At 42.1% G+C, this 25,979-nt stretch overlaps 2 protein-coding genes across 17 annotated transcripts in view; both read left to right on the top strand.

The window, feature by feature from the left end:
- LOC118377292 (protein unc-45 homolog B-like) overlaps window positions 1-11,568 on the top strand; it is an 18,831-nt gene extending 7,263 nt beyond the window's left edge. For both annotated transcript variants that reach the window (XM_035764156.2, XM_035764155.2), the window contains exons 12-20: window positions 854-995; window positions 1,126-1,266; window positions 1,503-1,630; window positions 2,587-2,653; window positions 3,159-3,272; window positions 8,208-8,323; window positions 8,631-8,748; window positions 9,083-9,238; window positions 9,640-11,568. In XM_035764156.2, the coding sequence (XP_035620049.1) occupies window positions 854-995; window positions 1,126-1,266; window positions 1,503-1,630; window positions 2,587-2,653; window positions 3,159-3,272; window positions 8,208-8,323; window positions 8,631-8,748; window positions 9,083-9,238; window positions 9,640-9,909 (1,252 nt within the window). In that variant the 3' untranslated portion in view covers window positions 9,910-11,568. The remainder of the gene's footprint in view (window positions 1-853; window positions 996-1,125; window positions 1,267-1,502; window positions 1,631-2,586; window positions 2,654-3,158; window positions 3,273-8,207; window positions 8,324-8,630; window positions 8,749-9,082; window positions 9,239-9,639) is intronic.
- LOC118377294 (uncharacterized) lies at window positions 11,177-25,979 on the top strand. 15 transcript variants are annotated; one of them, XM_052478954.1, is made up of 13 exons: window positions 11,177-11,318; window positions 18,944-18,998; window positions 20,080-20,774; window positions 20,982-21,047; window positions 21,150-21,389; window positions 21,482-21,535; window positions 21,674-21,706; window positions 23,608-23,640; window positions 24,275-24,361; window positions 24,550-24,586; window positions 24,722-24,751; window positions 24,831-24,896; window positions 25,279-25,979. In XM_052478954.1, the coding sequence occupies exons 2-13, from the start codon at window positions 18,955-18,957 to the stop codon at window positions 25,343-25,345; spliced, it is 1,452 nt and encodes a 483-aa protein (XP_052334914.1). In that variant the 5' UTR covers window positions 11,177-11,318; window positions 18,944-18,954; the 3' UTR covers window positions 25,346-25,979. The 15 variants fall into 15 exon arrangements, 13 of the variants coding, with proteins under 13 accessions (XP_052334914.1, XP_052334916.1, XP_052334915.1 ...); XM_052478956.1 differs by having other exon boundaries at window positions 18,941-18,998; XM_052478955.1 differs by lacking the exon at window positions 11,177-11,318 and adding an exon at window positions 11,561-11,705.

Below are 25,979 nucleotides of genomic sequence, written 5' to 3'. Positions count from 1 at the left end.
TTCTGCGCTGTGCTCTGGCAGTCATCTTTGCAGGTCGGCCACTCATAGGGAGAATAGCAACAGTGCTGAATGTTTTCCATTTATAGACCATTCTTCTTACTGTGGACTGATGAACATCAAGGCTTTTAGAGATAGTTTTGTAACCCTTTCCAGCTTTATGCAAGTCAACCATTCCTAATCTTATTAAGTCTTCTGCGATCTCTTTTGTTCAAGGCATGGTTCACATCAGGCAATGCTTCTTCTGAATAGCAAACTAAACTGTTGTGAGTGTTTTTTATAGGGCAGGGCAGCTCTAACCATCTCCAATCTCGTCTCATTGATTGGACTCCAGGTTAGCTGACTCCTGACTCCAATTAGCTTTTGGAGAAGTCATTAGCCTCGGGGTTCACATAATTTTTCCAACCTACACTGTGAATGTTTAAATTATGTATTCAATATAGACAAACAAAATACAATAACATGTGTGTTATTAATTGATTAAGCACCCTGTGTTTCTCTATTGTTGTGACTTAGATGAAGATCAGATCAAATTTTATGACCAATTTATGCAGAAATCCAGGTAATTCCAAAGGGTTCACATACTTTTTCTTGCAACTGTAGCTGTTGTGTAACTTTTTGGTGTTAATGCTCATTGAAGTATTAGTAGATAGACAGTCCATCACAGGCTCTTTTTTCAAAAGTATTATGGACTAACAATATCAGGAGTAATAGATTGTGTACAGAGCTGTAACCTTATGTTCATTATATTCCCTCGGAGTGATTTTGAAATAGCTTCCCATGATCATAATCCCAAGATGGCGGACCATTTCCTGTTAGCCCTGTTGCCTGGTAACACTCTTCCTGTGTGTGTCAGGTGGTTGTGTAACTCTGCCATGGACACGAGGACCAGGAAGTGGGCTATAGAAGGTTTGGCCTACTTAACCCAAGACGCTGATGTAAAAGATGACTTTGTTGAGGACGATCCTGCCATGAAAGCCATGTTTGACCTGGCCAAGGTAGGTACTGTATTATTGAAGACAGAGGATAGACACCACTCATAGCACATAACATGAGCATAGTGGCATTACATATGCGACCTGGAGGAGAGGATTAAACTTCACTATTCCCTGTTTCCCTGTGACACAGTCTAAAGATAAGACCATCCTGTATGCTGTGGCCTGTACCCTGGTCAACTGCACCAACAGCTATGAGAAGAAAGACATCATGCCTGAGCTGGTTCAGCTGGCCAAGTTTTCTAAGCAGCACGTCCCTGAGCAGCACCCCAAGGTAAGATAAGAGAAAGACACAGGCCTCCCTCTGTCTGTCTGGTGGGCAGAACTGTACAACAAGTCATCCTTATGTCAGGACAGAATAAGCACTGTTAACTTAACTAGCATAAAGTATATATAAATGTGACTATGCTGCTCTCTACTGTAAGAAAAGTTATTTTTTATTGTGAGGCCCTAGGTACTGTATATTATCTGAGGGAGGAGCTGACAATACACACACTTCTCTGCCCTTAGGACAAGAAAGATTTCATCCAGAAGAGAGTGAAGAGGATGCTAAAGGGAGGGGTCATCTCAGCTCTCACTGTCATGGTGAAAGCTGACAACGTTCTCCTGACTGACCAGACCAAAGAGATGCTGGCAAGGTGAGCAACCTGGAACTGTACTAGGCTCGAGCATTTAGCTATGTCACAGACATTCTTATAAACTGAGTATACCAAACATTAGGAACAACTTCCTAATATTGAGTTGCATTTCCTTTTGCCCTCAGAATAGCCTCAAAGCGTTTCACAGGGATGCTGGCCCATGTTCACTCCAATGCTTCCCACAGTTGTGTCAAGTTGGCTGGATGTCCTTTGGGTGGTGAACCATTCTTGATACACACAGGAAACTGTTGAGCGTGAAAAACCCAGCAGTGTTGCAGTTCTTGACACAAACTGGTGCGCCTGGCACCTACTACCATACCCAGTTCAAGGCACTTAAATCATTTGTCTTGCCCATTCTCCCTCCGGATGGAACACATACACAATCCATGTCTCAATTGTCTCAAGGCTTAAAAATCGTTCTTTAACTCGTCTCCTCTCCTTCATCTACACTGATTGAAGTGGATTTAATAAGTAACATCAATAAGGGATCATAGCTTTCACCTGGATTCACCTGGTCAGTCTATGTCATGGAAAGAGCTGGTATTCTTTATGTTTTGTATACTCAGTGTATATGCATATGTACTGATGTATGTATGCGTGTAACTGATAGATACAACTGAATGTGAATGGAATATATGAGATTGGAAATGTAATAATTCATGTATTTGTATGTAGGCTTAGAGCAATGGGTTTCTCTGTGTTGTGTCAGCAGGACCTTTTTTGGTTCTATTGTTCTTATTTTAAATGTGTGTAGTTCCGTCCTTGAGCTGTTCTTGTCTATTAATGTTCTGTATTATGTCATGTTTTGTGTGCACCCCAGGAAGAGTAGCTGCTGCTTCAGCAACAGATAATGGGGATCCTAATAAAATACTCATATTTATCCAGTCAGTACATGCAATTAGCAATACTGCAGAACAAATGAGATTGAAATAATTGTTATTTGCTTTGATTTCCAGGGTGTTCCTTGCCTTGGCAGATGATCCCAAAGACCGTGGCACTATTTGCGCCCATGGAGGGGGCAAGGTGAGTGACAGACATAACAATATTTTACATTCTAGTATAATCTATAACACAGTCTAAATTTACATTTGATTTATTACCTTTATTTAACCAGTAGTTTTCTGACTCTTATAGAGAAAATGTTATCTTTTCAAAACAACTATGAGGTGTCATAGTTAAAACTAAACAGTGGTTTGAGCATGGATCAGTCAAGTAGTGTCTGGCCAACCATAGGCGCATGCAGGCTAGAGCAGGGGTAGGCAGTCCTGGAGTGCAGCAGGCACTTCATGTTTTTGATATAACCAAGCTGGAAGACCAGGTGTGTTGAATTTAGTCAATCACTGAACTGATAAATGAGGTCAGTTGGTCTGGCATGGTGCCTAGTTGGGACAATATCCTGCAATACCTGCAGCATTCAGGAACAGGGTTGCCTACCCCTGGGCTAGAATACGTTGTAATGTCACAGTAAAAGTTGAAGTGTGTGTGGGTCTGTGTCTGAACCTCTGATCTCTTACTGTGTGATCACCAGGCTCTGATCCCACTGGCTCTGGAGGGATCAGCTATAGGGAAAGTAAGGGCTGCACATGCCCTGGCCAAGATCGCTGCTGTCTCCAACCCAGAGATCGCATTCCCTGGAGAGAGGGTAAGAACCTGTCTGACCACTTCCTGTTACGTGTATGTATTTTAGTTGTCTTGCATTCAGTAAAACTCATACTTTTTCAACTCAACTTTATTCTTCTTTCTCTGTCCTTCATATCCTTTCTTACTATGTCACTCTCTTTCGGGTTCCTCTCTTTTACCCTCCCTCCCTCATCATGCCTAGCTTTAGAGTTCGTTCTGTTAGGTGACCTAAACTGGGATATGCGTAACACCCCGGCAGTCCTACAATCTAAGCTAGATGCCCTAAATCTCACACAAATCATCAAGGAACCCACCAGGTACAACCCTAAATCTGTAAACATGGGCACCCCCATAGACATTATCCTGAGCAACTTGCCCTCCAAATACACCTCCGCTGTTTTCAATCAGGATCTCAGCGATCACTGCCTCATTGCCTGTATCCGCTATGGGTCTGCGGTCAAACGACCACCCCTCATCACTGTCAAACACTCCCTAAAACACTTCTGCGAGCCGGCCTTTCTAATCGACCTGGCCCGGGTATCCTGGAAGGATATTGACCTCATCCCGTCAGTCGAGGATGCCTGGTCATTCTTTAAAAGTAATTTCCTCGCCATCTTAGATAAGCATGCCCCGTTCAAAAAATGCAGAACTAAGAACAGATAAAGCCCTTGGTTCACTCCAGACCTGACTGCCCTTGACCAGCACAAAAACATCCTGTGGCGGACTGCATTCGCATCGAATAGTCCCCGCGATATGCAACTGTTCAGGGATATGTTTCGTATTGCGTCAAACAACAACATTGACGAATACGCTGATTCGGTGAGCGAGTTCATTAGAACGTGCGTTGAAGATGTCGTTCCCATAGCAACGATTAAAACATTCCCAAACCAGAAACCGTGGATTGATGGCAGCATTCGCGTGAAACTGAAAGCGAACCACTGCTTTTAATCAGGGCAAGGTGACCGGAAACATGACCGAATACAAACAGTGTAGCTATTCCCTCCGTAAGGCAATCAAACAAGCTAAGCGTCAGTATAGAGACAAAGTAGAATCGCAATTCAACGGCTCAGACACAAGAGGTATGTGGCAGGGTCTACAGTCAATCACGGATTACAAAAAGAAAACCAGCCCAGTCACAGACCAGGATGTCTTGCTCCCAGGCAGACTAAATAACTTTTTTGCCCGCTTTGAGGACAATACAGTGCCACTGACATGGCCCGCAACCAAAAAATGCGGACTCTCCTTCACTGCAGCCGAGGTGAGTAAAACATTTAAACGTGTTAACCCTCGCAGGGCTGCAGGCCCAGACAGCATCCCCAGCCGCTCCCCCAGAGCATGCGCAGACCAGCTGGCTGGTGTGTTTACGGACATATTCAATCAATCCCTATCCCAGTCTGCTGTTCCCACATGCTTCAAGAGGGCCACCATTGTTCCTGTTCTGTTCCCAAGAAAGCTAAGGTAACTGAGCTAAACGACTACCGCCCCGTAGCACTCACTTCCGTCATCATGAAGTGCTTTGAGAGACTAGTCAAAGACCATATCACCTCCACCCTACCTGACACCTTAGACCCACTCCAATTTGCTTACTGCCCAAATAGGTCCACAGACGATGCAATCTCAACCACACTGCACACTGCCCTAACGCATCTGGACAAGAGGAATACCTATGTGAGAATGCTGTTCATCGACTACAGCTCAGCATTTAACACCATAGTACCCTCCAAACTCGTCATCAAGCTCGAGACCCTGGGTCTCGACCCCGCCCTGTGCAACTGGGTACTGGACTTCCTGACGGGCTGCCCCCAGGTGGTGAGGGTCGGTAACAACATCTCCACCCCGCTGATCCTCAACACTGGGGCCCCACAAGGGTGCGTTCTGAGCCCTCTCCTGTACTCCCTGTTCACCCATGACTGCGTGGCCACGCACGCCTCCAACTCAATGATCAAGTTTGCGGACAACACAATAGTGGTAGGCTTGATTACCAACAATGACGAGACGGCCTACAGGGAGGAGGTGAGGGCCCTCGGAGTGTGGTGTCAGGAAAATAACCTCACACTCAACGTCAACAAAACTAAGGAGATGATTGTGGACTTCAGGAAACAGCAGAGGGAACACCCCCCTATCCACATCGATGGAACAGTAGTGTAGAGGGTAGTAAGTTTTAAGTTCCTCGGCGTACACATCACAGACAAACTGTATTGGTCCACCCACACAGACAGCATCGTGAAGAAGGCGCAGCAGCGCCTCTTCAACCTCAGGAGGCTGAAGAAATTCGGCTTGTCACCAAAAGCACTCACAAACTTCTACAGATGCATAATCAAGAGCATCCTGTCGGGCTGTATCACCGCCTGGTACGGCAACTGCTCCGCCCACAACCGTAAGGCTCTCCAGAGGGTAATGAGGTCTGCACAACGTATCACAGGGTGCAAACTACCTGCCCTCCAGGACACCTACACCACCCGATGTCACAGGAAGGCCATAAAGATCATCAAGGACAACAACCACCCGAGCCACTGCCTGTTCACCCCGCTATCATCCAGAAGGCGAGGTCAGTACAGGTGCATCAAAGCTGGGACCGAGAGACTGAAAAACAGCTTCTATCTCAAGGCCATCAGACTGTTAAACAGCCACCACTAACATTGAGTGGCTGCTGCCAACACACTGACTCAACTCCAGCCACTTTAATGATGGGAATTGATGTAAAATATATCACTAGCCACTTTAAACAATGCTCCTTAAAATAATGTTTACATACCCTACATTATTTATCTCATATGTATTTGTATATACTGTACTCTATCATCTACTGCGTCTTTATGTAATACATGTATCACTAGCCTCTTTAAACTATGCCACTTTGTTTACATACTCATCTCATATGTATATACTGTACTCGATACCATCTATTGCATCTTGCCTATGCCGCTCTGTACCATCACTCATTCATATATCTTTATGTACATATTCTTTATCCCTTTACACTTGTGTGTATAAGGTAGTAGTTTTGGAATTGTTAGTTAAATTACTCGTTGTTTATTACTGCATTGTCGGAACTAGAAGCACAAGCATTTCGCTACACTCGCATTAACATCTGCTAACCATGTGTATGTGACAAATAAAAATTTGATTTGATTTGAATACACACAGTCAGTCAGGAAAGCAAATGCCAGCTTTTTCAAGCAGAAATGTGCATCTTCAAAAGTTTTGGGACACTGTAAAGTCCATGGAGAACAAGAGCACCTCCTCCCAGCTGCCCACTGCACTGAGGCTAGGTAATACGGTCACCAATAAATCCATGATAATCGAAGATTTCAATAAGCATTTCTCAACGGCTGGCCATGCCTTCCTCCTGGCTACTCCAACCCCGGCCAACAGCTCCCCCCCCGCAGCTACTCACCCAAGCCTCCCAGCTTCTCCTTCACAGAAATCCAGATAGCAGATGTTCTGAAAGAGCTGCAAAACCTGGACCCGTACAAATCAGCTGGGCTAGACAATCTGGACCCTCTCTTTCTAAAACTATCCGCTGCCATTGTTGCAACGCCTATTACCAGCCTGTTCAACCTCTCTTTCGTAACGTCCGAGATCCATAAAGATTGGAAAGCTGCCGCGGTCATCCCCCTCTTCAAAGGGGGTGACACTCTAGACCCAAACTGTTACAGACCTATATCCATCCTGCCCTGCCTATCTAAAGTGTTCAAAAGCCAAGTTAATAAACCGATCACTGACCATTTCCAATCCCAGACGACACCATTCTGTATACTTTTGGCCCTTCCTTGGACACTGTGCTAACTAACCTCCAAACGAGCTTCAATGACATACAACACTCCTTCCGTGGCCTCCAACTGCTCTTAATCGCTAGTAAAACTAAATGCATGCTATTCAACCGTCCGTTGCCCGCACCCGCCCACCTGACTAGCACCACCACCCTGGACGGTTCCGACCTAGAATATGTGGACAACTATAAATACTTAGGTGTCTGGTTAGACTGTAAACTCTCCTTCCAGACTCATATTAAACATCTCCAATCAAAAATCAAATCTAGAATCGGCTTTCTATTTTGCAACAAAGCCTCCTTCACTCACGCCGCCAAACTGACCCTAGTAAAACTGACTATCCTACCAATCCTCGACTTCGGCGACGTCATCTACAAAATAGCTTCCAATACTCTACTCAGACTGCATCCAGTTTGCTATCACAGTGCCATCCATTTTGTTACCAAATCACCTTATACCACCCACCACTGCGACCTGTATGCTCTAGTCGGCTGGCCCTCGCAGCATATTTGGCTCCAGGCCACTGGCTCCAGGTCATCTATAAATCTATGCTAGGTAAAGCTCCGCCTTCTCAGTTCGTTGGTCACGATAACAACACCCACCCGTAGCACACGTTCCAGCAGGTATATCTCACTGATCATCCCCAAAGCCAATACCTTGTTTGGCCGCCTTTCCTTCCAGTTCTCTGCTGCCAGTGACTGGAACGAATTGCAAAAATCGCTGAAGTTGGAGATTTATTTCCCTCACCAACTTTAAACATCAGCTAATCGATCGCTGCAGCTATACATAGTCCATCTCTAAATAGCCCACCCAATCTACCTACCTCATCCCCATACGGTTTTTATTGACTTTTCTGCTCTTTTGCACACCAGTATCTCTACTTGCACATCATCTGCTCATTTATCACTCCAGTGCTAATCTGCTCATTTGTAATTATTCGCTCCTATGGCCTATTTATTGCCTACCTCCTCAAGCCTTTTGCACACACTGTATATAGACTTTTTTTCTACTGTCATTGGCTTGTTTATTGTTTATTCCACGTGTAACTCTGTGTTGTTGTCTGTGTCACACTGCTTTGCTTTATCTTGGCCAGGTCGCAGTTGTAAATGAGAACTTGTTCTCAACTAGCCTACCTGGTTAAATAAAGGTTAAATAAAAAATGCCTTGTCATATCTCTCTGGCAGATCTATGAGGTGGTGCGTCCTCTGGTCAGCCTATTGCATCCTGAAAGAGATGGGGTGCAGAACTACGAGGCACTTCTGAGTCTCACCAATTTGGCTGGTCTCAACGACAAACTGAGGTGAGGGTCTGTTAGTTTACCAACCACACCACAGTATGTATGTATGTATGTATGTATAACCCAACAACTATTTTGGATTAATTACACAATTCAACAATCAATATAAGGTCATATTGAGATGTGAGAGGATAAGTGTGTGTATTCATATGGCACTAAACAGTAAACAGCTATGGGCTAATATATGCTCTGGGGACTTTCCAGAGTATATTTAGATTTTTTCACTGTTGCTGCCAAACCATTTTGAGTGGAGGAGATGAGATGGTTGCCTGATTTATTAACTCTTTCTTCCCATCCTCTGTGGCACTAGGGTGAAGATCCTGAAAGAGAAGGCTCTCCCTGAGATTGAGCAGTACATGTTTGAAGACCATGACCATATCAGACAGGCAGCCACAGAGTGCATGTGCAACCTGGTGACGTGCAAAGAGGTAAGAGGGAACCCCATCACTCTTTGGGAACAATGTCATCACATTGTGTGTGTGATAAACTTGTCAACCAGTGTAACGTCATCACTGTAGCCTAGTGGCAGCGTAGCCTAGTGGTTAGAGCGTTGGACTAGTGGTTAGAGCGTTGGACTAGTAACCGGAAGGTTGCGAGTTCAAACCCCCGAGCTGACAAGGTACAAATCTGTCGTTCTGGCCCTGAACAGGCAGTTAACCCACTGTTCCCAGGCTGTCATTGAAAATAAGAATGTGTTCTTAACTGACTTGCCTGGTTAAATAAAGGTAAAATAAAACAATTTAAAAAATGTGTGTATTCCAGGTGCAGGATCGGTACCTGGAGGATGGGAATGATAGACTGAAGCTGCTGGTGCTGATGTGTGTTGAGGACAATGAAAAGCTCCAGAGAGCTGCAGCCGGGGGCCTGGCCATGCTCACCGCTGCCCAGAAGAAGCTGTGCACCAAGATGACCCTGGTGGTACGTCTGTCTGGTTGCATTCACCACTCACTTTGGGGTGACCCAAGGACCCTAATTTAATTGAACTGTGCCAATCAAGCAAAACACTGAATCGTCTTGATATTACCGAATTAGTGTTGAATCTCAACAGTGAATATAGTTATATATTACATAATCAATAACTGTCTCCTTCCCTTCATCTACACTGATTGAAGTGGATTTAACAAGTGACATCAATAAGGGATCATAGCATTCATCTTGTCAGTCTGTCATGGAAAGAGCAGGTGTTCCTAATATTTTGAACAAAATATATATTACCAAATCAATATGTGTCATAATTATGAGGCCTCATCCACATCACTTGTCAAATGTAAAGTAATCATTTGACTGACTGATCAATCTTTTCTCGGTTCTATCCACAGACGCTGCAGTGGATGGAGATCCTTCAGAGGCTGATTCTCCATGATCAGCCCCAGATTCAGCACAGAGGCCTTGTGATCGTGTACAACATGCTGAACTCGGACGACAACGAGCTGGCCAAGAAGCTGATGGAGAGCGAGATCCTGGAGATCCTGACAGTGATTGGCAAAGCAATGGACAACCCCAAGAGGCAGATTGTAATCGATGTGGCACGCACCTGCCTGGTCAAGGCCATGGACCTCGGGCTCATCAAGCCCTTCACAACCCCTTAAAGCAGTGTTCCTCAACCTTTTTGTAGTACCAGGGACTGGCATGCATTGGTCCTACCCCCTCAAAGGCGCAACACCAAGTTATTTGTCTCTTGTGGCAATGAGAGGAAATACAAACCCAATCAACCAGAAACAAATAACACACATACAGAAATAAGAACCTGTATGCCAATTCCATTCTAGTCCAATGAGTGCTCATGTTCCCCCTCTTATTTGGCAGGTACATCTGCAGATGCCCATACCGCCTCACTACCCTCAGTCCCCTCAAAGTGTCAGGCTAACACTTGTCACAGGACATTGAACTTGCAGATAGTACCTTTAAAAAAAAGAAATCTACAACTTGAGAGCTAATTACAGTAACTTGCTTATGGACTGATGAGATTCATCCCACAGATCGAGGTCCAGAGATGTAAGGTTGTAGGCCTATGGACAGGGAGGCAAGGCGATAGGACCGATCCACCTGAGCAATTAAAGCAGGGTCTGCTCTCCTGAATTCAGAGACCATACAAATATATTTATCTGAGTTTTCAGTCAGTTAAGTAAAGTGTATTTGTGTTGATGAGAGGTGTTTGTTTAATGTAATTTTTCACTTAAGGATAAAGATTGGATTTTTAGGAAAATACGCTGTTCGATTCTTGCATGGATTGTTAGGGTTGTCAATAGATACCAGACACTCAAACCCCTCCTTTCTAAAATATTGGTATCGTAGTGCACGTACCTACAGTATTTCTCCCAGTGATGCCAATTTAGCAATTTTGTTGCTAGATTTAGCAACTTTTCAGACGACCCTGGCAACTATTGTTTTCAAACAGCACCTGACAACAAATTTACCTAGTTTTAAAAATGTATTTGGAATTTTTAGCAACTTTTGAAAAGTGACTCAAACGCTAAAATGCACGCATTTTCCCTCTAAATGACACAAAAAAAGATTCTCTGTCACAACACGGGCCTGGCTGCAAAAGTGCGTTGTGAGTGACGTCAGCAGCAGGCGCTCAGCTGTGCACAGTAAATTGCAAATCACTGTTGGCTGACTGCAGCAGCAGTAGTACGGGTTCGACTAGCCAAACCCAATGAATATAGTTGGTCACGAATGTTTGATCTTGAACAGAACTTACTTACAACATCAATCAAAATTGTACAGAAAAGAGTGTGTATGTACCTGAACAAATGTCAAATAATATTTTTTAATATTAATATTTTATGTGTATTCTACGTAATGACGCAGTTTTCATGACGTTATCGCAATGACATCGCAACGTCATTTAGCAACAAATCAACCTGCCTCTAGATGCGATCACCATATAAATTAAACGATGAAAAGGCCTGGAAGGAGGAGAGATGATTAGAAACTATTCGGTTGGCCGTTTTATGTGTGGATTAATTGTCGGAGTAGAGGTTCTTGTGCATTTCAGGTAAAATAACAGTTTAATGTTTATATCCCAGGACAAATTGGCAAGCAACAGCAAGTTAGCTAAATAGGACAAATTAACGTTAGCTAGCAAGCTAACTAGCTGAATTGCCATACATGTTTAATGCTTTTCGACCTGTCCCCAAATTAATGTAATTGGTTCAGAGTTTGTTTTGATATTTTAACCTGCGTGTTGTGATGACGTTTGGTGTGGGGGCAAAATAAATGTATGCACGATAGCGCACACGCGCGCAGTCGGTTTGGGTTCCGTGTTACATTCGAAATTAGTTGGCAACACTGAATTTTCTCCACCTTACACTTCAAACGAACGTACTAGTTGACTTTTCCTGCAGCGGGTATTGCATCGTTATTTGTGATTACCAAAAATAAGGTAAGTGTAAATAGTTAACCGTAACTATGTTTCCATTAACTTGTCCAGTGATAAAGCATTTTTTTTGTCGACGTTTAGAAAGTTTGTCTTAGGGCAACAATTGCCTGCTAGAGTCCGTGTCCATTCAACTAACTATCTTGTCGCTAAAAAACAGCTAGAAGAAAAGGTAGTAAATGTTTCCATCCAACCATTTCATGCGGATTAATTAATTACCTGATCCATAAAGTTACGAGTGGGCTGTTGGAATCAGGAAATGCCGGTACTATTTTATAAATGTCGACAGACAATTTGTTCAATGCACCCTTGCACTCCTAAACAACACAATTTTTGAGACTTTGTCAACGGGTAAAGTGTGCTAAACTTCTAGCTGTGGATATACATTTTAATCGATGAGAAAATTACGTTTCGAATACACCGACAGTGTTTTTATGCGAAATAGTACACAGCATAATCTGAATATGTATTCAATTTCTGCTACTATTTCTGTCAAGCCGTCTAATCATAAAGTTTGACGCATACGTTCGATAAATCCAATCCACAATGCTGAAAGGCAAACGCAGCGTTTCATTGGAAATTAATGTAATGCCGGTGTACCAAAATGCAACGACACTGTCGGTGTGATCGAAGCAAAAGCAGGATGTCTTAATTTGTAAATTGTGTTTGCGTGTGCCCCTGGCTATCTGTAAAAAAAACTAATTGTCCAGTGTGGTTTGCTTAATATAAGGAATGTGAAATGATTTATACAGTGGTGCAAAACAAGTATTTAGTCAGCCACCAATTGTGCAAGTTCTCCCACTTAAAAAAATTAGGCATGTAATTTTCATCATAGGTGCACTTCAACTGTTACAGACAAAATTAGAAGAAAATACAGAAAAATCACATTGTAGGATTTTTAATGAATTTATTTGCAAATTATGGTGGGTATGTGGGACGCTACCCTCCTACCTGGCTAACATCCGGTGAAATTGCAGAGCACCAAATTCAAAAACATAAATACTCATAATAAAAATTCATAAAGCATACAAGTGTTATACATCGGCTTAAAGATGAACTTCTTGATAATCCAACCGCGGTGTCAGATTTCAAAAAGGCTTTACAGCGAAAGCATACCATGTTATTATCTGAGGACAGCCCCCAGCACACAACATTTACAAACAGTTACCAGCCAAGTATTGGAGTTACAAAAGTCAGAAATAGTGATAAAATGAATCACTTACCTTTGATCTTCATATGGTTGCACTCCCAAGACTCCCAGTTTCACAATAAATGTTTGTTTGTTCGATCAAGTCCCTCTTTATATTGTTGGCGAGTTTTGTTCAGTTATCCAGGCAACACGCAGACGGCAGACGAAAAATCCAAATAGTATCCATAAAGTTTGTAGAAACATGTCAAACAATGTTTTTAATCAGTCCTCAGGTTGTTTTTAGTCATAATAATCGATAATATTTCAACCGGACAATAGCTTTGTCAATATACAAGAAAGATGTCCTCTCGGTCTCGCTCAGAAAACGGGTCTGGGGACTATCCACTTACTCAGTGGTCTTACTCCCTCATTTTTCAGAATACAAGCCTGAAACAATTTGTTAAGACTGTTGACATCTAGTGGAAGCCATAGGAAGTGCAATTTGAGTCCTAAGTCATGGGATACTGTATAGGCAGTCAATGAAAAACTACAAACATAAATAAAATCCCACTTCCTGGATGGATTCTTCTCAGGTTTCTGCCTGCCATATCAGTTCTGTTATACACACAGACATTATTTTAACAGCTTCAGAAACTTTAGTGTGTTCTATCCAAATCTACCAATTATATGCATATCCTAGCTTCTGGACCTGAGTAACAGGCAGTTTACTTTGGGCATGCTTTTCATCCGGAGGTGAAAATAATGCCCCCTGCCCTAGTGAGGTTAATCAGTCAACCTCTAGTCGTGACCACCCTTACAAGCAGCGGCACACTGCTGAAACGCATGGGCCCTGGCCTCTGCCGTCTTTTCCTGGCCCAAACGGCAAACTGGGAGAGGCAAGGATTCTCTCTGGGTTCTGGGCACAGTTCTGGGGGGGTTGCTCCAACTCCAATTCTGATACCGACGACCTACAGGAGCATCTGCGTCACCTAGAGTGGCAGATGGGGTGAGGAAAGAGGCGCTCTGGTTGGAGATTGCATCCTTGCTCAGGAGCAAGACCAATCAGGAAGGTAGAGCCACTAGAATGGGGAAGTGGGTTCTACTCAACGTATTTCATAGTTCCAACTTTCAGATGATCCTGACCTCAACAAATGTTTAAAGGAGCTCAAGTTCAAGATGCTCTCACCAGCGCAGGTGTTGCAGGCAGTCTCGAGCTCGACCTGAAGAATGCGTACTTCCACGTTCCTGTTCATCGAGATCACTGGAAGTACCTCTGGCTTACGAATTCAAAGTCCTCCCGTTCGGCCTCTCACTGGCGCCACGTACATTCACAAAGTACATGGACGTAGTCCAAGCGCCTATCACGTCCCAGGGTATTCTAGTGCTGACCTACCTGGATGACTGACTGGCTGGTGTGTGCTCAATCAAGAGAGTAAGCTACAGCAGACCCAAGGATAATTGTGAATGACATTCAAGACCTGGGCCTCACCCTAAACAGGGTGAAGAACAACCTGACTCCCTCATAGATGGTCTTCCTGGGGATGTTGATTTATTCACATTTTCTGAGAGCACGTCTCCCTCAGGTGAGATTGGAGAAGATACAGACCTACCTAGACCGTTTCCTGCTTGGATGAGCCGTGTCCGTATTAGAGTGCCAGAAGATACTCGGCATACTCAAGTTGGCTTCTCTGTGGATTCCACTGGTCCTTCCTCACCTCAGGCCACTGATGGTTCAAATCTCACCATCTACACCAGCGATGACACAGACATCGTCAGCTACCGGTGACTAATGCATGTGTGAGGACTCTGAAATGGCACTCTCACGCCTTCCTGTTCGAGGGAGTGATACTGAAAAGAGTCCACCGCAGGGAGCATGTGTGCACTGATGCCTCACTAGCAGGTTGGGGACCAGTGTTGAGAAGCATGGCAGCGAGCGGTGGCAGGAGCCCCCCATGGAGTGGAAAGCGCATCAATGTGCTGGAGCTCAGGGTGGTTTGACTGGCACTACAACAGTTCCTGCCCTACTTGAAGGGGAAGCATGTCCTGGTTAGATCAGACAACACCACTAGTGGTGTATATCAACGAACTGGCACAGAGAGACAGGAAACACAGGGATAAATACACTGGGGAAAATAAGCGACACCTGGAGGGGGTGGAGACAATCACAAAGACAGGTGAAACGGATCAGGGTGAGACACAAATACTTATTTCAAGATTTTGAGCAGGAAATCTGTTTACTTTTAGATACATTTGTGGATGCTAAATGTATTTTGGAGGTGATTGGAAATCCTCAATGGGATTGCTTACCTCCATGAGCTTAAATAATGAATAATTTGTTTTGGGGATATGTGGAGATATACAGTACCAGTCAAAAGTTTGGACACCTACTCATTCAAGGTTAGGGTTTCTTTATTTTTACTATTTTCTACATTGTAGAATAATAGTGAAGACAAATTATTACATATGTAGACATGTAGTAACCAAAAAAGTGTTAAACAAATCCAAATGTATTTGAGAGATTCTTCAATGTAGCCACCCTTTGCCTTGACAGCTTTGCACACTCTTGCATTCTCTCAACCAGCTTCATGAGGAATGTTTTTCCAACAGTCTTGAAGGAGTTCCCACATATGCTGAGCACTTGTTGGCTGTTTTTCCTTCACTCTGGTCCAACTCATCCAAAATCATCTAAATTGGGTTGAGGTTGGGTGATTTGTGGAGGCCAGGTCACCTGATGTTGCACCATCACTCTCCTTCTTGTTCAAATAGCCCTTACACAGCCTGGGGGTGTGTTGGGTCATTGTCCTGTTGAAAAACAAATGACAGTCACACTAAGCGCAAACCAGATGGGATGGCGTAGTGCTGCAGAATGCTGTGGTAGCTGCGCTGGTTAAGTGTGCCTTGAATTCTAAATAAATCACAGACAGTGTCACGAGCAAAGCACCCCCACACCATCACACCTCCATGTTTCATGGTGGAAACCACACATGCAGAGATCATCCGTTCACCTACTCTGCTTCTCACAAAGACACAGCGGTTGGAACCAGAAATCTCAACATTAGACCAAAGGACAGATTTCCACCGTAAAACAAAATGTGGAAAAAGGGAAGGGGTCTGAATACTTTCCGAATGCACTGTATGGATAACCAGGTAAATGTGTTATGCTCGATCCGCTCAGTTTTCCACTACAAAACATCAGAAAATTGCCAAAAAGAGTAGAACCGGCTCACCTGCTTTTACACTATGATTTAGAGGTAGAGGTCGACTGATTAATCGGAATGGCCGATTTAATCAGGGCCGATTTTCAAGTTTTCATAACAATCGGAAATCAGCATTTTTGGACACTGATCATGGCCGATAACATTGCACTCCATGAGGAGACTGCGTGGCAGGCTGACTACCTGTTATGCGAGTGCAGCAAGGAGCCAAGGGAAGGTGCTAGCTAGCATTAAATGTATCTTATAAAAAACAATAAATCTTAACATAACTAGTGATCAACTACACATGGTTGATATTACTAGTTTTTCTAGCTCATCCTGCGTTGCATATAATCGTGCCTGTTAATTTATCATTGGATCATAGCCTATTTTGCCAAACGGGTGATTTAACGAGCGCATTTGTGAAAAAGGCACTGCCGTTGCACCAATGTGTACCTAACCATAAACATCAACGCCTTTCTTAAAATCAATACACAAGTATATATTTTTAAACCTGCATATTTAGTTAATATTGCCTGCTAACATTAATTTCTTTTAACTAGGGAAATTGTGTCACTTCTCTTGCATTCTGTGCAACAGAGTCAGGTTATATGCAGCAGTTTGGGCCGCCTGGCTGTGTGAAGACTATTTCTTCATAACAAAGACGGCCAACTTCGCCAAACGGGGATGATTTAACAAAAGCGCATTTGCGAAAAAAGCGCAACTGTTGCATGAATATACCTAACCATAAACATCGATGCCTTTCTTAAAATCAATACACAGAAGTATATATTTTTTAACCTGCATATTCAGTTAAAAGAAATCCAGGTTAGCAGGCAACATTAAACTGGGGAAATGGTCAATTCTCTTGTGTTCGTTGCACGCAGAGTCAGGGAAAATGCAACAGTTTGGGCCACCTGGCTCGTTGCGAACTACTTTGCCAGAATTTTACGTAATTATGACATAACATTGAAGGTTATGCAATGGAACAGGAATATTTAGACTTGTGGATGCCACCGTTAAATAAAATACGGAACGGTTCTGTATTTCACTGAAAGAATAAACGTTTTCTAAATCATAATTTCTGGATTTGACCATATTAATGACCTAAGGCTCGTACTTCTGTGTGTTATAATAAAGTCTATGATTTGATAGAGCAGTCTCATTGAGCGATGGTAGGCACCAGCAGGCTCTTACACATTCATTCAAACAGCACTTTTGTGCGTTTGCCAGCAGCTCTTCGCTGTGCTTCAAGTAAAGAGCTGTTTATGACTTCAAGCCTATCAACTCCCGAGATTAGGCTGATGTAACCGATGTGAAATGGCTAGCTAGTTAGCGGGGTGCGCGCTGATAGCGTTTCAATCGGTGACGTCACTCGCTCTGAGACCTTGAAGTAGTTGTTCCCCTTACTCTGCAAGGGCCTCGGCTTTTGTGGAGTGATGGATAACGATGCTTCGAGGGTGGCTGATGATGTGTTCCTGGTTCAAGCCCAGGTAGGGGCGAGGAGGGGGACGGAACCTATACCGTTACACTGGCAATACTAAAATGCCTATAACCATCCAATATCATCCAACATCCATATAAACATCCAATTGTCAAAGGTATATGAAATACAAATGGTATAGAGAGAGAATCCTATAATAACTACAACTTAAAAGGAACCACCAGCTTTCATATGTTCTCATGTTCTGAGCAAGGAACTTAAACGTTAGCTTTCTTACATGGCACATATTGCACTTTTACTTTCTTCTCCCAACACTTGTTTTTGCATTTATTTAAACCAAATTGAACATGTTTCATTATTTATTTGAGGAAAAATTGATTTTTATTTATGTATTATGTTAAAATAAGTGTTCATTCAGTGTTGTTGTTATTGTCATTATTATAAATAACAATCGGCCGATTTAATCGGTATCACCCTTTCTGGTCCTCCAATAATCGGTATCGGCGTTGAAAAATCATAATCGGTTGACCTCTTAGATGTTCAATGTTTCTTAAAAAAATATAAATTTAAATAGGAAAAGTTTCACCATATTAAATCAATTGTTCAGTTCACATAACAGGGTTGACCTTAAAATGAGGGACCTGCATAAATGAATCGCTGATCACATGAAGTAAATCATCTTCAGAAATGACTTAGTCAAAGCAAAAAAATAACTAGGGCTTTGCAATGATGGTGAAAACTTTGACGGCCCAATAGGTGAACAGGGGAGTTTTCTCTACTATTTGATTGCCGCCTCTGGTGGAGGATACTCGGGTGTAGGCCGACCCTACTGCTGAAGAGTTTTGAAATCTGCCACACCACCTTTGAATCAGCTGTTTTCTCAGCATAGAAAACTTGCACACATTTAAAAATGATACCGCTACTTGTCCTTTTATCTATAAAATGTCTTGCACAACTAGTTAAATAGATGTTTTACCGCTTTACATGTGTTTTGGGATTCCACCCATCTCATTTAATTCAAGTGCATTTGTTTCCACGTTTCATCTCCTCGCCTCCTCTTCTTGAGTACTTTTGACATTTTTCAAAAAGAGGCGAGGAATCGAGGTAATCCAATTGAGATTGTCCCCAGGCCTAGATGTAACCAGAAGTAGTATAATTGCAGGATCTCAGCTCTCAGCAGATTGCACTGCAATGCCAGCGATTCACTAAGGGAAGTTATGGCATCAAAATATTTGAAACACCAAACTTTGATATTATTTTCTGAGTATCCTAACACTATTTTTCAAGTCACATTCCAATGGACATTTATAGTCTAAATAGTATGACTCGTTAATGAAAGCTGTTGTAAATGTGTAGGGTCTTTTTCTATTTAAAAAAGATGAATATTTGACAAACATGTACATTTTATGTTTTTGCTAATGGCTGGAGAGAAGGATCATGAATGGAATTTGATGTCTATTTGTATCATCTCAAGTAGGTGGGTCAGCTATGGCGGTGGCGGTCTATGAAGAAACTGAATGCAGAAAAAACTGGTAAGCCTTCATATACAGTGACACTCGATAAAGATGAGCAAAAATGACTGTAAAATCATATAAATACTGAGCTATATTGTATGCTACATTTAGTTTAAAATAATTGTATTTTATATTAATACAATTGCTCAGAGAAAGCGATTAAAAAATATATATATTAAGTAAATATTTTTTTTCTCAAAGGTAGGGGTCAAAACTATTGACACCACTGTTTTCAATACCTCACTGAGCCTTTTTGTAAAGTGTTTTATCCGTTAAAGACTTTGGGAGGGATCTCAGACCATTCTTCTAATACAGAATTCTTTCAGATCCTTCATATCAATAGTCAGCGCTTATGAACTGCCCTCTTCAATTCAAACCACGGGTTTTCATGTCCGGAGACTGAGATGGCCATTGAGAAGTGTTGCGTTTGTGGCCAATTAACCACTTCTTTGTGGATGTTGATGTGTGCTTGGGGTTATTGTCTTGCTGGAAGACGCAATGGTGGCCAAGTTTCAGCCTCTTAGCAGAGGCAAACCAGGTTTTTGGCAGAAATGTTGACCTTAATGGCCCCAGGACCAATGGAAGTAAAATAGCTCCATAACATCAAAGATCCACCACCTTATTTTACAGTAGGTATGGGGTTATTTTCTGCTCATGGATTCTTATTTCAATGCCAAACCCACCACTGCTAGGTGGATCTTTGATGTTTTGTTATTGATCTAAGTTTTGAGAATTTGTATTACTTGTTCAAATAAATCTAGTTCTCTGAGAAATTGTATTAGTATAAAATATTTTGTATTTTTTTTTAAATAATATTTTGTATTTTTGCACACAATATAGCTCAGTATTTGAATTATTTTGTACAGTAATTTTTGCTTGTCTTTACTATATTTTGAAGAATGTGTTGTCATGTGCTGAGATGATAATGTCCTGATACTGCAAAACAGTACAGTATAGTGTTCACAAATCTGATATAGGCTATTTTACTTGCTCCATTATCTACATTCTGAGTGCATGCATTTACTCGCTGCATGTCTCAAACCAAATTAGGATTCAAATATATATGAATTATAATGGTTTCTTTACTGTGTCTTTCAAGCCCTGCACAGGACACAAACCTTCCACCAGAAACAAGCTCAGCACTGGAATCTGGTACCTCCATCTCTAGCAGTAGAGAGGTGTTGCCAGCTCCACCAACAGCTATCCTGGAGAATATTCATGAATCTGGAGAGATAAACCTGAACTTGGCTGAGGGAGGCAAAGGTGAGGGAAGTGTAGAGAGGGTATTCACTGGTGATGAGGATACAAGTGGGATTGTTAAAGAGCTGAGTTGGAACTCAGGTGACTGTGATAAGGAGGAAAGGAGAGATGCTTTCTCAGAGGGTGTGAGTGACATAGTCAGTGCAGGGTGGAGAGAGGGAGACTGCTTTGTCCCAGTTGGAGTAGAGGTGACTGAGATGGCTGCTGAGGGGGAGTTTGAAGATGGGATGAGAGCTGAAATGAAAGAGGGAAAGGGGACAAACAGTTATGAGTCAGGGGAGGAGTTGGTTGCTGAGAGGGCTGTGAAGAGAGAGATTGAAGAGAAAGATACAGAGGGAAAACTAGTCCTAGAGAAAGAACACAAGGTGGCTCCCAAGAGGAAGAATATAAGGAAACGCAGACGATCAACCAAACCTCAACGTGACAAAGAGGCAAATTCCAGTGCTTCCTTTGTAGAGACTGTTCTCTCATTGCTACTGTCAGTCTTCCTATGGCTGCAGGCATTCTCACCAACAATGTTAAGCTGGTCCCCAAGTAAGTTGTAAGATATGTACATGGGATCCATTTTCAGGGTCAAGTCCATTTGAATTCAGGTAGTACACTGAAATTCCGATTCCACATTTTCTCTTGGAGAAGCATTAAGGAAAATTGGAATTTCAGTTGAATTGAAATGGAATTGACTCCAACCCTGATGTGATCCATATGCTATAGATATGCCTCTAATATTTTGTTTCTCTGTAGATAGTTTATTTTGTATAGTCATGCTCGGGGTGGCATCTGGCACTGGGGGTGTCTTTACAAGCAACGGTGAGAATGGATCAAACATTTTGCCATACTTATTTTTCTGTACATTTAACAGAACAGGTATTTCTTATGCCAAGTGCATTGTCTTTCTGTGTGCCATTGTAGATCACCAGAGTTTGTCATGCATCGCCTGCAAGATTCCTGGATGTGCTGCTGATGTGACTAAGATATGGTGTGGGGAGGATGAACTGTTGAAGGGTTTACCGATCCCACTCTGTACAAGCATTTCCCAAAAGTCCAAGACTGTTTGCCAGCATGATGGTCGGACATTTGTGCTTATGATTGAAGAGGGCAAGAAGTGTGATATGGAACAATATCATGACCATGTGCCCTCTGAAAAGACAGGTATTGACTTCAACTGAAGACACATTCTACTATGTCTATGGTGAGCCTTGTTTTAAAAAAAAAAGTTTAACATTTCTGGAATTATGTTTCAGAGTGTCCACCATTGTTGGAGGCTGCTCAAGACTCAAGGTTGGACACTGTTCGAGGCAAGCTCTCTGTCCATAGGGTCTGTTTGTTTATGCAACACAGACAAAAACATGTTTCTGAGTTAACTTAAAATATGACATTTTCATCGTTTAGTTTTTGTAAATCTTATTTAATTGTTTCTCTTGTTCTTTACATAGGTGACACCACTTTGTCAGCACCAACTCTCAATGGTGAGCTATAACAGAAGGGTTAGGTTTTAACTGTGTATTATTCTGAATTATTAACTAGGTAGTTCGAGCCCTGAATGCCGATTGGCTGACAGCTGTGGTATATCAGACCGTATTCCACGGATATGACAGAACATGTATTTTTACTGATCTAATTACATTGGTAACCAGTTTATAGTAGCCATAAGGCACCTCAGGGGTCTGTGGTATATGGCCAATATGTCACGGCTTAGGTCTGTATCCAGGCACTCCATGTTGAGTTGTGCATAAGAACAGGCCTTAGGTGGGGTATATTGGCCATATTCCCCAACCCCCCCCTGTGTCTTGTTGCTTAAGTAAAGCTTAGTAAACCTCGATCTCCTGTCTTCAGGGATAAAATGGCGATAAAATGTTGTCGAAGAGAATGGCTGACGTTTTACATGTCCGTAATCAATTGTGCTATTTAGTTTGATTTTTGTGTTGTTGGTAGCTTATTTTGTACATAATGCTGCTGCTTCCGTCTCTTATGAAAGAGAATAACTTCTGGACATCAGAACTGGGATTACTCTTCACGGACTGGAAGAAGCTTTTTCCTTTAACGAGTCAGACGAGAAAGATATACAGGTCCAGATACATGTCATTTGTGTGAAAAAAAGATGGAGGAAAAGAGGACGCAGATCAGGCTGCCTTTTGCGAATCCGTAGGCGAGCGAGTAAACTCCCATTGCCATCAATTCTACTTGCTAACATGCAATCATTGGAAAATAAAATGGATGACCTACAATTATCCTACCAACGGAACATTAAGAACTGTAATATCGAGTCGTGGCTGAATGACTACGCGGACAATATAGAGCTGGAGGGATTTTCAATGCATCGGCAGAACCGAGAAGCTACGTCTGGTAAGACGAGGGGTGGAGTTGTGTGTCTTTTTATCAATAACAGCTGGTGCACGATGTCTAATATAAAACAAGGGATTGCTCGCCTGAGGTAGAGTGCCTTATCATAAGCTGTAGACCACACTATCTACCAAGAGAGTTCTCATCTATATTATTCGTAGCCGTCTACATACCACCACAGACCGATGCTGGCACTAAGAGCTCACTCAACCAACTCTATAAGGCCATAAGCCACAAAGAAAATGCTCACCTAGAAGCGGTGCGCCTAGTGGCCTGGGACTTTAAATGCAGGCAAACTTAAATCCGTTTTACCTAATTTTTACGAGCATGTCACATGTGCAACCAGAGGGGGGAAAAAAACTAGACCACCTTTACTCCACACACAGAAACGCATACAAAGATTTGTATGCGTTTCTGTGTCCAAACACACCAAGACTTCATGAAGAGGGCACGACAAAACCTTTCCTCCCTCAGGAGACTGAAAAGATTTGGCATGGGTCCCCAGATCCTCAGAAAGTTCAACAGCTGCATCATCGAGAGCTCTGGTTGCATCACCACCTGGTATGGCAACTGCTCGGCATCTGACCATAAGGCGCTACAGAGGGTGGTGCGTACGGCCCAGTACATCACTGGAGCCAAGCTTCCCGCAATCCAGGACCTATATAATAGCCATACGACTGCTGAACAATTAATCAAATGGCCATCAGACTATTACATTTACAACCCCCCTTTGTTTTGTATACTGCTGCTAACTGTTTATTACCTATGCATAGTCACTTCACCCCTACCTACATGTACAAATTACCTCTAACATGTACCCACGCACACTGACTCGGTACCGGTACCCCCTGTATATAGCCTATTTATTGTTATGTTATTATTTTTTACTTTCGTTTATTTGGTAAATATTTTCTTAACTCTACTTGAACTGCACTGTTTAAGGACTTGTAAGTAAACATTTCACGGTAAGGTCTACACTTGTTGTATTCGGTGCATGTGACAAATAAAGTTTGATTTGATTCAACAGCTGATATGACTACCTCCCCACCACCTGAAAATGGTAAGATCCAATAGACAGAATGACCTTTGTAAAACTGCCATGTTTGTGCAATTAAACAGTTTGTGATTTTCTGTTCCCATAGGTTCATTGTTTGTCGGAGTCATTGTCATTTTAGTTATTGGTAAATTTCATCGAAAAGGGCCCCTCCTATCAATCCTATCCTGTACTACATCTTAAATGTGCTTTTTGGGGGAGGGGGGTGGGAACAAGCCTTTTGCTCCCTTGTTTCTTGCCAATGGAATGCTCTCCCTTACCCTCTGAGCGCTGCTCCACCAATCCAAGTGTTTAAAATGGGCCTTTAAAACCCACTTCTACAGACCTTTTCTCATAGGTCTAATCCTAATCTAAAAACAGTTGTTTTTTTGTGCATCAAGCACATTTGCATTTTTCTTTGCTTAAGTAGAGCCTTGAGAAGGACTCTAATGAAAAGCACTATGCACATTAAATGCATTATTATTAATATTAGATGGCTCTGCTACTGCTTTTCCTGTCGCCGCTGGTATGGCTGTAGTTAATCCTTTACTTGTATTGCTAAAGTACTTCTACAGAATATGTCTTATAAACATGAATTTGTATATTTTGTGAAGCGGGTCTTGCAGGCATAACTAATATCAATGATTGCTTGAGGGCTAAGCTTTGATGCTGCTGTATCTGCTGCTGCTCTTGCCATGGTCTCCTGTATTCTTCTGTTTATTTCCCGGTCTTGATTGCCTGTTACGAGGTGAGATATTAGTTTCTTTAGAATATCTTCCACATTATATTCACCTGATACTTACTCAGTTCCATGTTGACATTATTGCTTCATCTATAGTTCCAGGTGCAGTTTAGCACCATTTAGAGCTTGCATTACTCACAGTATTAAGTCTTTGAAAGTAATGTTTTTGATTAATTGGCACTTTTCTCTGTCAGGCTTTATTGGTGTAGTTGTTGCAGTCTATTTGATCAGGTATGTTCTGTTAAAGTTGTTCTTAGTCACGCACAGATATTCATACTAGAACTTTCATAAAATATTCACTGTCTTTTAGAATAATATTTTATTCTCTCTGTTACAAGTTAAAACACTGCATCTGTCTCCCTACAGACAAAAGAAGCAGGGTGCCAGTAGAAACCAGTATGTATAATATTCATGGTTTTAATCATAATCAGATGTAAGATATATTGAGTGATTACTGCTGCATGTTTTGCTGCAGAGATGAAGAGACTGAGATGAGTGCTCTGAACAACGGTATCAATCAGAATGGAGGTCCTGCCAATAGGTATAGTAGAGAACAATATTTGACCGAACGGTGTGCAAGGCTGAATTCAATGGAAACTACAATGTACTTAACGACCAATTGAAAAACGTAGTGATTATGATGACCCAGACCGCTATTACTTATGGTGTGCTGCGCGAGTTTTGATATTTCAAATGGTCACACCCATATTGGTCAGGCCACATACACCACACCCACCCAACGGGAGCAAAGGTTGTTGAAGATTGCACATCGTTTTGGAGAAACGTGCTGTTCAGTATGCACCATCACTCAACATAGCAAAAGTTGAAGCGAACTGAACACACCCCAGGTAATAGATATGATATGGTATTTTGCTACTCAACATTGATTTGCCATGTCAATGACATGTATCTTGTTCCTTTAGAGACAAAAATGAAGAGGTGGCTGTGAACATGCTTGACAATGGGGGCCCCCTGAGCCATCGGCAGTAATGAGGGCCCGTGGAGCTGTCTCCGGCAGCATGGTTAGCATAGAGACTATGGTACTGATTGACCTGGCTCGTCTATGAAGTGTTGTTTTAAATGTTCATGTTCAAAATGTGGCACATCTTACATTTTCATTTCAACAGATGGTGCGTGTTTGTGTGACTTGTGTTTTCAACATATTTCAGTGTGGAACATAGATGGCATAAGACCCTGATTTTATTGATCAGTGAAAATGGAATGTAAATTATTAAGGGAACTGCTTTGGGGCTTCACTTTTTTTTTTTTCCATCCTATGGCTTACCTGTCCATATTTGTTCAAATAAATGAAAAAATTATGAACAATTAGGCTGTCATTCAATCAACCCATGTGTTAATTGCAGCAATTATATAATGAATTATTCTACTTTTAATTGTAGCCTTCAAGATTTTGAGTGAACTCTGATTTGGTTTTCACATGCATTTCTTTATCCTCGCTAGCAGATTTTGAAAGTTATGTTGATACTTCACTTGAATAGCTGTAGACACATGGCCTTATACATTTTTTAAAATCATTATGTAATCTTTTGGGTAAGTTTGAGGAAATCCCCTTGTAACCTGTCAATAATAAAACCTCAATGTGTTTAACATTCATAAAACCCTA

Source organism: Oncorhynchus keta, chromosome 25 (assembly GCF_023373465.1).
Source record: "Oncorhynchus keta strain PuntledgeMale-10-30-2019 chromosome 25, Oket_V2, whole genome shotgun sequence".
Lineage (NCBI taxonomy): Eukaryota > Metazoa > Chordata > Actinopteri > Salmoniformes > Salmonidae > Oncorhynchus > Oncorhynchus keta.
The sequence above is the reverse complement of the archived record's forward strand: the minus strand, read 5'-3'. Positions and strand labels throughout refer to the sequence as shown.